The sequence below is a fragment of the Musca autumnalis genome, unplaced genomic scaffold (genome assembly GCF_047663935.1).
Source record: "Musca autumnalis isolate F117 unplaced genomic scaffold, ASM4766393v1 scaffold_3, whole genome shotgun sequence".
Taxonomy (NCBI): Eukaryota; Metazoa; Arthropoda; class Insecta; order Diptera; family Muscidae; genus Musca; species Musca autumnalis.
The window spans coordinates 26,202,842-26,216,727 of NW_027411866.1; the positions used below are offsets into that span (position 1 = coordinate 26,202,842).

General features: G+C 36.3%; 1 protein-coding gene across 1 annotated transcript; it reads left to right on the forward strand.

Annotated features, from left to right (window-relative positions):
* Positions 1–3,924: 3,924 nt before the first annotated feature.
* On the forward strand, positions 3,925–8,963 carry LOC141396894 (uncharacterized). Its single transcript, XM_073972614.1, has 3 exons — positions 3,925–4,094; positions 5,125–5,330; positions 5,478–8,963. Exons 2-3 carry the CDS (start codon positions 5,178–5,180, stop codon positions 7,908–7,910), a joined length of 2,586 nt encoding a protein of 861 aa, XP_073828715.1. The 5' UTR covers positions 3,925–4,094; positions 5,125–5,177; the 3' UTR covers positions 7,911–8,963.
* Positions 8,964–13,886: the final 4,923 nt, after the last annotated feature.

Sequence of the window (13,886 nt, forward strand, 5' to 3'; positions counted from 1 at the left end):
AGATAAAAAGCCATTTACACTAGAGCTGGCAAACCATCGATATTCCCAACATTAGATATTTTCGATATAATGTTTTAAAATATCGATTGCTATCGATATTATCGTTAAGTTGTCATCGCCAATAATTTGGAGATGAAAATGGCGGAAATGTCAATGATTTTCTTGAAATTATGCAAAAGTAGTTCACAGAAATGTAAAGGAGAATAAACAAATGATTTTATTTTAATAACAAATTTAAAAAATACATTTTATTTTACCGAAAAATGTGTACGTGTGACTACGTACTTACTTTCTTACACACACATAACCGAAAAACAGCGAAATTTCTGTTTATTTCAATGGATTTCAGGTTAGGGGTTTTTATTCCGATAATATCGATAGTCAAAACTATCTATCGATATTGAATTATTAAATAACAATCGATATTATCGATAATGCCATCGATTTTTGCCAGCTCTAAGACTAATGCCAGTCTGTGAAACTGGCACTGAAAATTTTCACATTTTACAGGGGTTTTTAGATCGAATTACCCACTACAAGCAATATAATAAAGTGACTTTTGTATGGAACTCGATCTAAGAGCGCATAATTTCATGAAATTAATTTCACTGTCTGCAGGGGGTCTAATTTACACCTCGTTTGCACTTATAACTGGTTTACACATGTACTCCGAAATCCACTGGATTTCACACACTCCGGTGTTTACATTTATTTTTTGTTGATTTCAAACATATCACAATAATCAAGGTAGAAGCATATGTGTAGCTGTATGAACATGAATTTTCACAACAAGTACATTTAATTTGTTGTTAAAAATATACGACAATATAGAAATTTACTGTTTTATTTCGAAAATCATAGTAAAATTTTATATATGTACATATGTCACATTTACTGTGTATAATATTAACAAATGTGTGTTCCCGTACTTTTTTAGTGGTAAAAGAAGTAAAGGAGCGAAATGCGAAAAATGAGATATACATACAACCATGGCAAAATAATACAGGTACAACGGCAAAAACAGCTGATTATCACACTTGTTGTCAAAATGCATTATTGTGAATAAAATGAAATACAAAAGGAAAACAAACAATTCACAGTAATGCGTTATTGTAAAAAAATTTTTACGTTTGGTATGATTAATGGCACAATTGTTGTTATTGATGCAACACCTTCTTATACATTTTACGACTTTTTTATGTACGCCCAGCAAAAAGTTTGCATCCGTGAATGCAGTTTAATCAGTACAAGTGTGCAGTACATTTGCCGTTGAAGTACATCTTTTCCTATGAATTCACTTATGAATTTAAAAGAGAGCGCGCAGCTAGGATGCACTCCATTTTGCTTCCACAGCACACAGCTGGGATGCAGTCCATTTTCTATCCAAATCACTGCAGTTGATGCAGTGTTTTGGACTGATTTTAAATTCAGTCTGAAGATGCTATAAAAATGCAAGCCATTGCGAAATATCCCAGAATATATAAAATGCATTTATTATTTGTGTAAAACAATCCCAGCAAAAAAATTTGGAAGTTGTGCAATTGGAGTTATGATTTCACAACATCCTTCGATGTAGTCCAACAGAGTTATGAAAAATGCACTCCGTTGGATAGAGATCCCTACATAAAAAAAACAGTTGGTTCATCCCCACACATTTCTTCAAAAGATAAACAAGAGTGCATACATTTCGAAGAATTTGTTATAAAATAAAGAAATAACAACTTAAGTTGCGAACAATTTTGCGGTAATTCACGAGACGGAAATTTTTAAAGTAGTGGAGTTGGAGTCCATGTCGAAAGCTGAACTAGTAATGGGAAGGCAATATACAAAAACTTTGGGATGATGAAAGAAAATCAGATGCACTTGGATTAAATCGAGAACGGAGGAAGTAAGCTCAAATGTGATTGAATTTAATGGAAACTTTTTAATTTGTGTTTTTATAATAAAGTTCTTTGTGTTCTTGATTTATACAAATAAAAAATGCATTTTATTTATTTTGGGATATTTCGCAATGGCTTGCCTTTTTATTGCATCTTTAGACCGATTAAAAATGCAATCCGAAGAACGCATATAAATTCAATCCAAAACACTACATCAATAGTTGTGATTTGGATCGAAAATGGAGTGCATCCTAGCTGTGTGCTGTGGAAGCAAAATGGAGTGCATCCTAGCTGCGCGCTCTCTTGTAAAATTCATAAGTGAATTCATAGAAAAAGATGTACTCCAACGGCAAATGTACCGTACACTTGTAGTGATTCAACTGCATCCGCGGATGCAAACTTTTTGCTGGGGTTCTTTATTGTTCAATCAAATTAGCTTTGTTCCTTTACTTTTTTAATGGTAAGAGTGGTAAAAGAAAAAAGTGTCAAAATTGCTCTCTCTCGAACATTTTTACCAGAAAAGTAAAGGTACGGGAAATGGTAGGTCTGGCAGCAATGTCAAAAAGAAACACAGAAAAACAATTTTCGTCTTTTATTTCACAGTTTTTTATTTAGTTTTGTCAGCGTTCGACTTTTTCTTCTGTTTTTCGTCCACTTCTTCATTGTGAAATAATCGTCAAACAAAAGTCGAAAAATCAGTTCTGCCATTTTTTATCGCGGAAATTTGTCTGGTAGCCTGTGGTAGAAGAGAAAGCCATTTTCAATCTCTCTCCCATCTTATGCCAAGTTTACACTTGCGCTCTAAAATCCACTGGTTTCACGAAATCCTGAAATACATCCCGGTGTTTACACTTATTTTTTTGTTGATTTCAAACATATCACAATGATCAAGGTAGATGCATATGCACAGCTGATCGAACATGAATTTTCAAAACAAGTTGTTGTAAATTGAATTATTCATCAAAAATATACGACAATATAGAACTTTACAACTTTATTTCGAAAATTATCGTAAAATTATCTATATATCGTATTAATTGTGTATAGCAATAACAAATGAAAAAATAAAAAATGATTTTATCGTTGAGACATCATAATAATATATTTTGATAGATAAAAATTGTGTTCAAAACTTGCAGCAGTTTTTCCGTTTAGTGCTAAAAATGCGTTCCCGTACTCCGAAGTATAGCAAGACTTGCACTTCTCTTTAAATAAAAACAGCGCCGAATAACACCCTATTCTCCTGTCTTTTTGCAGTAGAAACTAGCAACATGTTCATTATCGTCTAAATACGATAGCTGATACGTTGATTTGCTGCAGTTTTTGCAATTTCCGTAACTTTTTTGTTCCATTATTTTTTAAGAAATTTGTATGGGGAATCAATTTTTGACAATTCGCTCTTATTTCTAACATTACCATTAAAAAAGTACAATAACACACTGAAAAATAGCATTGTGACAAAGTAATTTAATATCTTTTTCACATTGTTTACAAATTTTGATACTATCATTTTTTGTTGCATCAATTGACCATCTACCTTGTTTATTGTGATACGTGAAAAGTGTTGCAACTTTTGGTACTTTTTCAGGCAATAACAGGGTTGTATATCATGTGTACTGCGATTTCGATGTTGATTTTGCTGAAATCACGAAATGAGATGATTTCATTTTTGTATGCGAAATCATGATAAATTTTGCTTGATTCCGCGCGAAATTACGAAACGCCTTCGAAATCACGAAACGACGCCGAATGTAAACTAAGCATAACACCTTATTCCACCATGAAATGAAGTCACCTACAAAAGGAAAACAATTCACAGTAATGGCTTATTGTAAAGAAATTTGACGTTTGGTATGATTAATGGCATAATTATTGTTATTGATGCAACACCTTCTTATACATTTTACAAGTTCTTTATGTACGATAATAGTTTTTGGGGTTAAATGTGTAAAAACTTTTTAATTCTGGATCATGTGAACACCTTACTTTTTCCACCATGATGTAAACGTAGCCTTAGTATGTTTTCCCACATTAATATCACAACGCCGTAATGCAAGCAATAACGCACGACTTGGTGGTCTTCATTGTGAGATGTGCTCTGCTTTGGTCGATTTAGAAGAATTATTGTTGAGTTTTTTTTTATTAAATTGCTTCGAAAATAACATAAAGAGTTTGATAAAGCCATATGCAATATAATTGCTTAATATTTAAAAGGTAAATTAAAAAAATTAGAAACTTACTAAAGATACATTTAAAGCGTTATTTGCATTGAAGTACGAGAAGGGCAGTGGAGGACAGCCAGCCAGCCCAAGCAGTCAAATTGTGTATGATTTTGCCTAAATGTTGCTTTGTTTACATTCTTCAAGAGAAGAAAGTACATTTTTGCTGATTTTTATCAACAGAGAAAGGTTTGACCACCCACCACATGTTCATCCAACTTCCAGTAGTGTCGTGTTTGCAAATAGAAAGAATTTCTGGATCATGTTGAGTTTTTGAAGATATATCTGGGTATATAAAGGAGTTTGTGTGTAATCACTATCATCTATCGAGATGGCTATAACGCAAGTAATAAGTCCTATTTCTGTATTGGCCAGCTTGTAGAAGCAATATTTATAATCGACAACTCAAGTATTTGACGATAATAAACTGTTTATATTATAGCTTTTTGCGGGTTAAACTTCTTTATAAGGTTTTATTTAACGTGCACACAAGGAAATTGACATTTTATACACAGTGGAGTGGGTTTATTAAATCCGGCTATATATAAGCGTACTATAAGAATGAAATCAGTTTGTATGGTACCCCTCTTGGACTGCTTGATAACCCGGTTCACTTGGTTTGAAACGGTTAGGCTTTTGTGTTTCATTTTCTATTCCCGTACCAACAGTTATAATTTTGTGGTAATCAATATGTCATTAGAGGCTTGGTGGCAGTCCAATCCTCTGTATTATTTACCAGTCTATATTCTGGATATATGAGCGTTTGAACTCGTTAACAAATTTGTTTTATGTTGTCCCCTCCAACAGTAACAATATGTATTTTTAAAAGCTAAAGTCCTCCCTCCGTACATAATGCTGACTTTCTTGCTTAAGTTATTTCTGACAAAGGAGGGGCATTATTTTTTTTGTTACCAGAAATTACTTAAGCAAAAGTGCCAAGCAGCTTATCTTAGAGCACTTAAGAAATAGTATAATAATCTATTAAAAATTGAATCTAATTATTGTTAAACTTTACCATTTTCTAGGATATTCCGATCTAAAGGTTTCGCTGGTTTAAAAGAGATTTACATTTACAAAAATGTCTAACGAAATAACCTGCCGTTTATGCCTAGAATTTTGTAATGAGGGTTATTGTGATCTTTACAATGAAAGTTGCGAAATGGACAGTGATGCTACAGTAATAACAACAAATGAGGTCTTTGAATTGGTCAAGAAATATTTTCCCGAGGAGGTAAGTATTTAGCTACAAGGAGTCACCATGTGAGAATAAATTTCACTTCCAGGGTCAGATTTCCTCAAGGAAATCGGCAATTTCGATCATCATGGTACCCCAGATCTTTGGTTTTCAATTATATTAATTTTTCATTTTATTTTACAGCTACTAAACATGGAATGCAGTAAACATTTAACCAAACTATGTCTGAATTGCTGGCATTACATTGAAGAATTCCACAACTTTCAAGAAAACATAATATTGGCCCAAAGTTTGAAAATGAGTGAAAACATTGAATTAGTGGAGGAAGTCCATGTAGAAGAAACGCCTGATCCGGGGGGAATTCCCATAAAATTTGAGGAGTATAATGATTCCGAATTAGATGTACAAGAAGAAGCAGAAGAACAGCAAGGAGAAATGGTGGTGGAGGAAGTAGAAGAAGATGAAAACCTTGATGATTACATTGTAGAAGAGGAGGATATACAAGAAACTCCAGATTCATATACAGATGAAGCAAGTGAAATTTATGAAGAGGAACATTTAGCAGAAACTCCAGCTGACACCACATCGTTTACAAATTTATCCATGAACGAAACATTAGACCGTGAAGATGTGGACATTAAAACGGAACAACACAGTGTTAATGAACTCCAGACCATAGAGGAATATGATGCGTTTATTGGAAATTGGAAATCTTCGTTAAAATGCAATGTTTGTAATGAGCAATTCCCAACATATTCTGGTCTCTGTGAACATTTCAAAGTAGAACATCCGGGGGAAGATTGTCACATAATTTGTTGTGATCTCCAGCTGTATCAACATTGGGAAATTGTAGAACATATTTTAGATCACAAAGCCTCCGGCGGTACTCATAAATGTCACATTTGTTTTCAAACTGTGGCTAATGTCGAGAGACATATTCAAGAAAAGCATGCTCCTAAGCCAGCGGAAAGATATCTTCCCCCGAAAAAGCAAATTAAAAAAGATAAATTAAAAATTTATCAATGTAAAATTTGTGATAAGATGTTCTTTGATAACTCTGCCCTGAGGGTACATCGTGAAGCTGAACACCAGCAGGAAACGGATATACATTGTACATTTTGTTCGGAAACATTTTCCCAGTTTAATGAGTATGAAAGCCATTTAAAGGACTCGCATCAAAGGGAAAGGCAAATGAAACGTAATCAGGAGGCATTTGAAATGCTGCCAGAGATACGCAAACATTTGGCTGTAACTAAATTACAACACAAAAAATTGGCCAAGGCAAGGAGGCTTTCTAAACCCAGAATTGATCCATCAGTAGATTTGAAGTGTCCCATTTGCGGCAATACTTATCATTCCAAGCGGTATTTGCGTAACCACATGACCATGCATGGAGGCAAGGCCAATTATTTATGTCAGTTTTGTTCCAAATCATATCATTTGCCCAATAGTTTATCACATCACATACGTCTAAAACACAGTGGTCTAAGTGAAACCCCAGTTACCTTGAAATGTCATATTTGCGGCAAACTGTATTACACCCAAAAAGCATTTCGCCAACATCTCAGCATGCATGAGGGCAAACCTATGTTTTCGTGTAAAATTTGTGGCAAACAATATTTCTTTAGTTCCAGTTTATCGAATCACCTTAAATATTATCATAACCCCAATAAGGATGAAATTAAGGCCAGAGCAGCAGCATCTAGTGCGGAAAGACGCAAAAAGAGATGCTATCCCCCGGAAGGCGACCCCATGGAATGTCATATTTGCAACAAAGTATATTACACCAAAAAAGCCCTAACCCAACATTTGACCAAACATGAGGGTAAACCAAAATACAGCTGTAAACTATGCAACAAACAATATTTCTTTAGTTCCAGCTTTTCAAATCACATGAAATTCTTCCATGCCCCAAATAAGCCACCACCCAAGAAACCCAAACCATCCATCATTTTACAAAAGGCCATTGCCGATGGCAAACCAGTGTATAAATGTCCAACATGTGATAACATCTACTTGAGTAAACGTACCCTGCGTGAACATGAAACCACTCATATTGGCCAACAATCATATACCTGTAAATTTTGTCCTCAAATGTTCTACTTAAAATCATCCATGTATAATCACATGCGTAAAATGCATGATTATCATCCCGTCTTGGATGCTTCAATGAAAAAGGGCAAAAACACCAAAGAGGATGGGGGACCTATTGAAACGCTAGATGATTTGGTGGAAAGTTTAGATATTGAGCAGACCGGAAGTAAAGGCAAAAAGAAATCGAAGAAGATACCACTAACAACAGGTCTGCAATGTTCACATTGTGATAAATTCTATCAAACTAAGCGTAGCCTAAAGGAACATGAGGCAAAACACACCGGTGTAGAATTGTATTCCTGTAAATTTTGTGAGAAAAAGTTTTTCCTGAAATCTACCATGAGTATTCATATTAAACGTGATCACAATCAGGGTGTCTCGTTATCTGCTATGCGCAGCAAAAAGGGAGGAGATGGAGGAGAGTTATTCTACAATCAGGAACAGCAATTTGCAGTGAGTGCAATAACGGAAGAAGAAATTGATGTTGTTACGGAGGAAGTTATTACCTCATCGCATGTGTAAATAAGAGAAAACATTTTCCAGAAAAGTCCCCAAAAGGACTAGGGAAAATTTGTATGTATAGTAAAATGGAATGGATGTTTCTTTCCAACTTTCAAATGACCCTTTACAAACAAGTTCAATTAACGGCAGGATTGTCAACTAAGTTTGTCCTTCGCAGAAATTTGGGAATTCCAATCGACACTCTTAAACCTCAGAATACTTAGCACTCAAAACACTTAACGTTTGTAACACTCAAAACAACTATTAATAACATTACACCCATAGAGAAGACGCATCGTGATGTGGATTCCAACAACAAATTATTGGCTATTAAATCCGTTTAAGAGCTGAAAAGAAAAAGGCCTATCAGAGGAAAAGCAGTTTAAATTTCTTTTTTACATTTTATCGGAGATATTTTCACTACCTGACCGTACAACTGGCCTTTAAAGTCTAGAAATATTATCAAAATACTCAAAAACTTGTGGCCAGCCCATAATGCCCAATGTGGAAGTAAATGTGATTAAGTTGATGATAAAATTACCCAATGAGAACATTAAGAAACTGATCAACATCAACAACAATTTAATTTAATGGCAAAAATTACATACTTCGGTCTAAGAGTAACATCACCAAGTGGCAAAGCTTGACACTGGCAGGGCTCCCAGGAATACAGTCAAGATTGTTTTTGCTTTCAGAAGCGTATAAACTTATCTTAAAGCCCCAGTTCAATTAGGTTCGCCAGTCTAAGAGAGTTATGCTCCCAAACTGTACAGACGTGTAAAAATGAAGCAGATTATCGACCTTTAAATTTTATAGATAGAAATTAAAACAATTCATAGATGTAAGGCGGAATATCGAAGGGATACGAAATGGAACTCAACTGAAGACATCAACACACATTATTGCTATTACAAAGGACATGCAAACATCGTTTACCGCAGTTAATGATAGCCTCACCAAAATCACGCCATACTCCATAAAGTCTCCATAATAAGTTTCAAAATAAAATTCCAAATAATTTGTTATTTAAATATAAAAACTAAATAAATTACACTAATTTTTTGTAGATACAAAGAAGTCTTTTATTGGGGTCTCGTATTTGGATAGAATACAAAGAAGTCTGTTAGTGTGGTTTAAAATTTGGAGAACAAACTTAATTAAGATCTGCCCCAGGTTAATAATAAGCTAACGTTCTAAAGAGGAGAAGAGTCAGTTGTTGTGTAGTAGGCGCATGGAGTAGAGGCAGGGTTTAAAATGCTAACGCCATATTCGCAAATGCACCGAAAATTTGCAACTTTGCTAAAATTTCTTCGAAATATGTTTAGCAACAATGAACAACGACAATACGTAGCAACAATTTTCACAAAAATATTGCTAGCGATGCTGACGCTTTTTGCTATTGTTGCTATAATAAAACAGCATCGGACACGCATACTCATATTTTGCAGCACACATGATCAACACATGTCAGAAAAGATAATAAGAACTATAGCAAACACCCCTTCAGAAAGGGTGCTTCTATATTCCATTTCTGAAAGAAAGGGTGCTTCTATAGTCCCTTCCTGAAAGAAAGGGTGCTTCTATAGTCCCTCCTGAAAGAAAGGGTGCTTCTATAGTCCCTTTCTGAAAGAAAGGATGCCTCTATGGTCACTTTCTGAAAGAAGGGTGCTACTATAGTCCCTTTCTGAAAGAAAGGGTGCTTCTATAGTCACTTTCTGAAAGAAAGGGTGCTTCTATAGTCACTTTCTGAAAGAAAGGGTGCTTCTATAGTCACTTTCTGAAAGAAAGGGTGCTTCTATAGTCACTTTCTGAAAGAAAGGGTGCTTCTATAGTCACTTTCTGAAAGAAAGGGTGCTTCTATAGTCACTTTCTGAAAGAAAGGGTGCTTCTATAGTCACTTTCTGAAAGAAAGGGTGCTTCTATAGTCACTTTCTGAAAGAAAGGGTGCTTCTATAGTCACTTTCTGAAAGAAAGGGTGCTTCTATAGTCACTTTCTGAAAGAAAGGGTGCTTCTATAGTCACTTTCTGAAAGAAAGGGTGCTTCTATAGTCACTTTCTGAAAGAAAGGGTGCTTCTATAGTCACTTTCTGAAAGAAAGGGTGCTTCTATAGTCACTTTCTGAAAGAAAGGGTGCTTCTATAGTCACTTTCTGAAAGAAAGGGTGCTTCTATAGTCACTTTCTGAAAGAAAGGGTGCTTCTATAGTCACTTTCTGAAAGAAAGGGTGCTTCTATAGTCACTTTCTGAAAGAAAGGGTGTTTTTTTAAGCTCGATAGAACTTGAAATTTTAAAAAATAACACAAAAAATTAAATTGTAATCAAAATTTTTTTTTATTCGAAAGATCAATACGTGGCATTAACATTTGAAAATGATTTCGGGCATATGGGCACCGCGGCTGTTCTTGACGAAGTGCATTCTGGACGTCCAATTTTTGGCCACTTTTTCGAGCACTGCTGGCCGTATGTCACGAATAACACGAACAATGCTGGCCTTCTAGGCATTATTTGTTGCTGGTTTATCAGCATAAACCAGTGACTTCACGTAGCCCCACAGGAAATAATCGAGAGGTGTCAAATCGCACGACCTTGGAGGCCAATTGACAGGTCCACTTCTCGAAATCAACTTATCGCCAAATTTTGATTTCAATAAGTCGATGGTTGCGTTCGCCGTATGGCACGTAGCGCCATCCTGTTGAAACCACATCTCGGGATCATCCATATTTTCAAACAAAAAATCATTGATCATGGTGCGGTAACGATCTCCATTGACCGTAACGCGAGCTCCGGCCTCATTTTTGAAGAAATAAGGTCCGATGATGCCACCAGCGTGAAAACCGCACCATACGGTGCATTTTTCTGGATGTAATGGAGTCTGTAGGGTCTCTTGTGGATTGGTCTCACTCCATATGCGGCAATTTTGCTTATTAACAAACCCGTTAAGCCAACGAATGGCTTGTTCAGATGGACGATTATATACGCCATACAAATGACGAAGTCGTCTATAAGATGCGCGAATCGACGACTGATTTTCAAAGTAAATTTGGATAATTTCGTAGCGTTGTTCAAGCGTGAGTCTATTCATGATGATTTGTCAGAGTATACTGAAACAAATAAAAAAAGTTTCATCAAAATTTAATTTTTTGTGTTACTTTTTACAATTTAAAGTTCTATCTTTCTGAAAGAAAGGCTGCTTCTATAGTCTCTTTCTGAAAGAAAGGGTGCTTCTATAGTCCCTTTCTGAAAGAAAGGGTGCTTCTATAGTCCCTTTCCGAAAGAAAGGGTGCTTCTATAGTCCCTTTCTGAAAAAAAGCGTGCTTCTATAGTCCCTTTCTGAAAGAAAGGCTGCTTCTATAGTCCCTTTATGAAAGAAAGGCTGCTTCTATAGTCCCTTTCTGAAAGAAAGGGTGCTTCTATAGTCCCTTTCCGAAAGAAAGGGTGCTTCTATAGTCCCTTTCTGAAAGAAAGGGTGCTTCTATAGTCCCTTTCTGAAAGAAAGGGTGCTTCTATAGTCCCTTTATGAAAGAAAGGGTGCTTCTATAGTCCCTTTCTGAAAGAAAGGCTGCTTCTATAGTCCCTTTCCGAAAGAAAGGGTGCTTCTATAGTCCCTTTCTGAAAGAAAGGGTGCTTCTATAGTCCCTTTCTGAAAGAAAGGCTGCTTCTATAGTCCCTTTCTGACAGAAAGGGTGCTTCTATAGTCCCTTCCTGTAGTGGGATTCTGTAACTCATTTTTGCTGTTACCGACAAGAATCGGTAAAATTAAATCGCAAAATTATGACTAAAAACATAAAGAAAAGTTGGCATCACTGTTTGTGTCGGTAGAGGCTAGCGACTACTTTTTATTCATCGTTAACTTACCGAAAAATTTCGTTAATTATCGAAATTATAAGCATTTTAATTTTACCGACAATTATCGATAACAGCAAAAATACAGAAGAAAGGTTGCTTCTATAGTCCTTTTCTGAAAGAAAGGGTGCTTTTATAGTCCTTCCTGAAGGAAATGATGTTTCTATAACCTCTTCCTGAAAGAAAGGATGCTTCTATAGTGTCTTCCTGAAAGAAAGGCTGATTCTATGGTCTGTAAGAAAGGGTACTTCTATAGTCCCTTCCTGAAAGAAAGGGTGCTTCTATAGTCCCTTCCTGAAAGAAAGGGTGCTTCTATAGTCCCTTCTTGAAAGAAAGGGTGCTTTTATAGTCCTTCCTGAAGGAAATGATGTTTCTATAACCTCTTCCTGAAAGAAAGGATGCTTCTATAGTGTCTTCCTGAAAGAAAGGCTGATTCTATGGTCTGTAAGAAAGGGTGCTTCTATAGTCCCTTCCTGAAAGAAAGGGTGCTTCTATAGTCCCTTCCTGAAAGAAAGGGTGCTTCTATAGTCCCTTCCTGAAAGAAAGGGTGCTTTTATAGTCCTTCCTGAAGGAAATGATGTTTCTATAACCTCTTCCTGAAAGAAAGGATGCTTCTATAGTGTCTTACTGAAAGAAAGGCTGATTCTATGGTCTGTAAGAAAGGGTGCTTCTATAGTCCCTTCCTGAAAGAAAGGGTGCTTCTATAGTCCCTTCCTGAAAGAAAGGGTGCTTCTATAGTCCCTTCCTGAAAGAAAGGGTGCTTCTATAGTCCCTTTCTGAAAGAAAGAGTGCTTCTATAGTCCCTTTCTGAAAGAAAGGGTGTTTCTATAGTCTCTTTCTGAAAGAAAGGGTGCTTCTATAGTCCCTTTCTGAAAGAAAGGGTGCTTCTATAGGCCCCTCTGAAAGAAAGGGTGCTTCTATAGTCCCTTTCTGAAAGAAAGGGTGCTTCTATAGTCCCTTTCTGAAAGAAAGGGTGCTTCTATAGTCTCTTTCTGAAAGAAAGGGTGCTTCTATAGTCCCTTTCTGAAAGAAAGGGTGCTTCTATAGGCCCCTCTGAAAGAAAGGGTGCTTCTATAGTCCCTTTCTGAATGAAAGGGTGCTTCTATAGTCCCTTTCTGAAAGAAAGGGTGCTTCTATAGTCCCTTTCTGAAAGAAAGGGTGCTTCTATAGTCCCTTTCTGAAAGAAAGGGTGTTTCTATAGTCCCTTTCTGAAAGAAAGGGTGCTTCTATAGTCCCTTTCTGAAATAAAGGGTGCTTCTATAGTCTCTTTCTGAAAGAAAGGGTGCTTCTATAGACCCTTCCTGTAAGAAAGGGTGCTTCTATAGGCCCCTCTGAAAGAAAGAGTGCTTCTATAGTCCCTTTCTGAAAGAAAGGCTGCTTCTATAGTCTCTTTCTGAAAGAAAGGGTGCTTCTATAGTCCCTTTCTGAAAGAAAGGGTGCTTCTATAGGCCCCTCTGAAAGAAAGGGTGCTTCTATAGTCCCTTTCTGAAAGAAAGGGTGCTTCTATAGTCCCTTTCTGAAAGAAATGGTGCTTCTATAGTTCCTTTCTGAAAGAAAGGGTGCTTCTATAGTCCCTTTCTGAAAGAAAGGGTGCTTCTATAGTCTCTTTCTGAAAGAAAGGGTGCTACTATAGTCCCTTTCTGAAAGAAAGGGTGCTTCTATAGTCCTTCCTGAAAGAAAGCGTGCTTCTATAATCACTTTCTGAGAGAAAGGATGCCTCTATTGTCACTTTCTGAAAGAAATGGCGCTTCTATAGTCCCTTTCTGAAAGAAAGGGTGCTTCTATAGTCCCTTTCTGAAAGAAAGGGTGCTTCTATAGTCCCTTTCTGAAAGAAAGGGTGCTTCTATAGTTCCTTTCTGAAAGAAAGGGTGCTTCTATAGTCCCTTTCTGAAAGAAAGGGTGCTTCTATAGTCCCTTTCTGAAAGAAAGGGTGCTTCTATAGTCCCTTTCTGAAAGAAAGGGTGCTTCTATAGTCCCTTTCTGAAAGAAAGGTTGCTTCTATATTCCCTTTCTGAAAGAAAGGGTGCTTCTATAGTCCCTTTCTGAAAGAAATGGTGCTTCTATAGTCCCTTTCTGAAAGAAAGGGTGCTTCTATAGTCCCTTTCTGAAAGAAAGGGTGCTTCTATAGTTCCTTTCTGAAAGAAAGGGTGCTTCT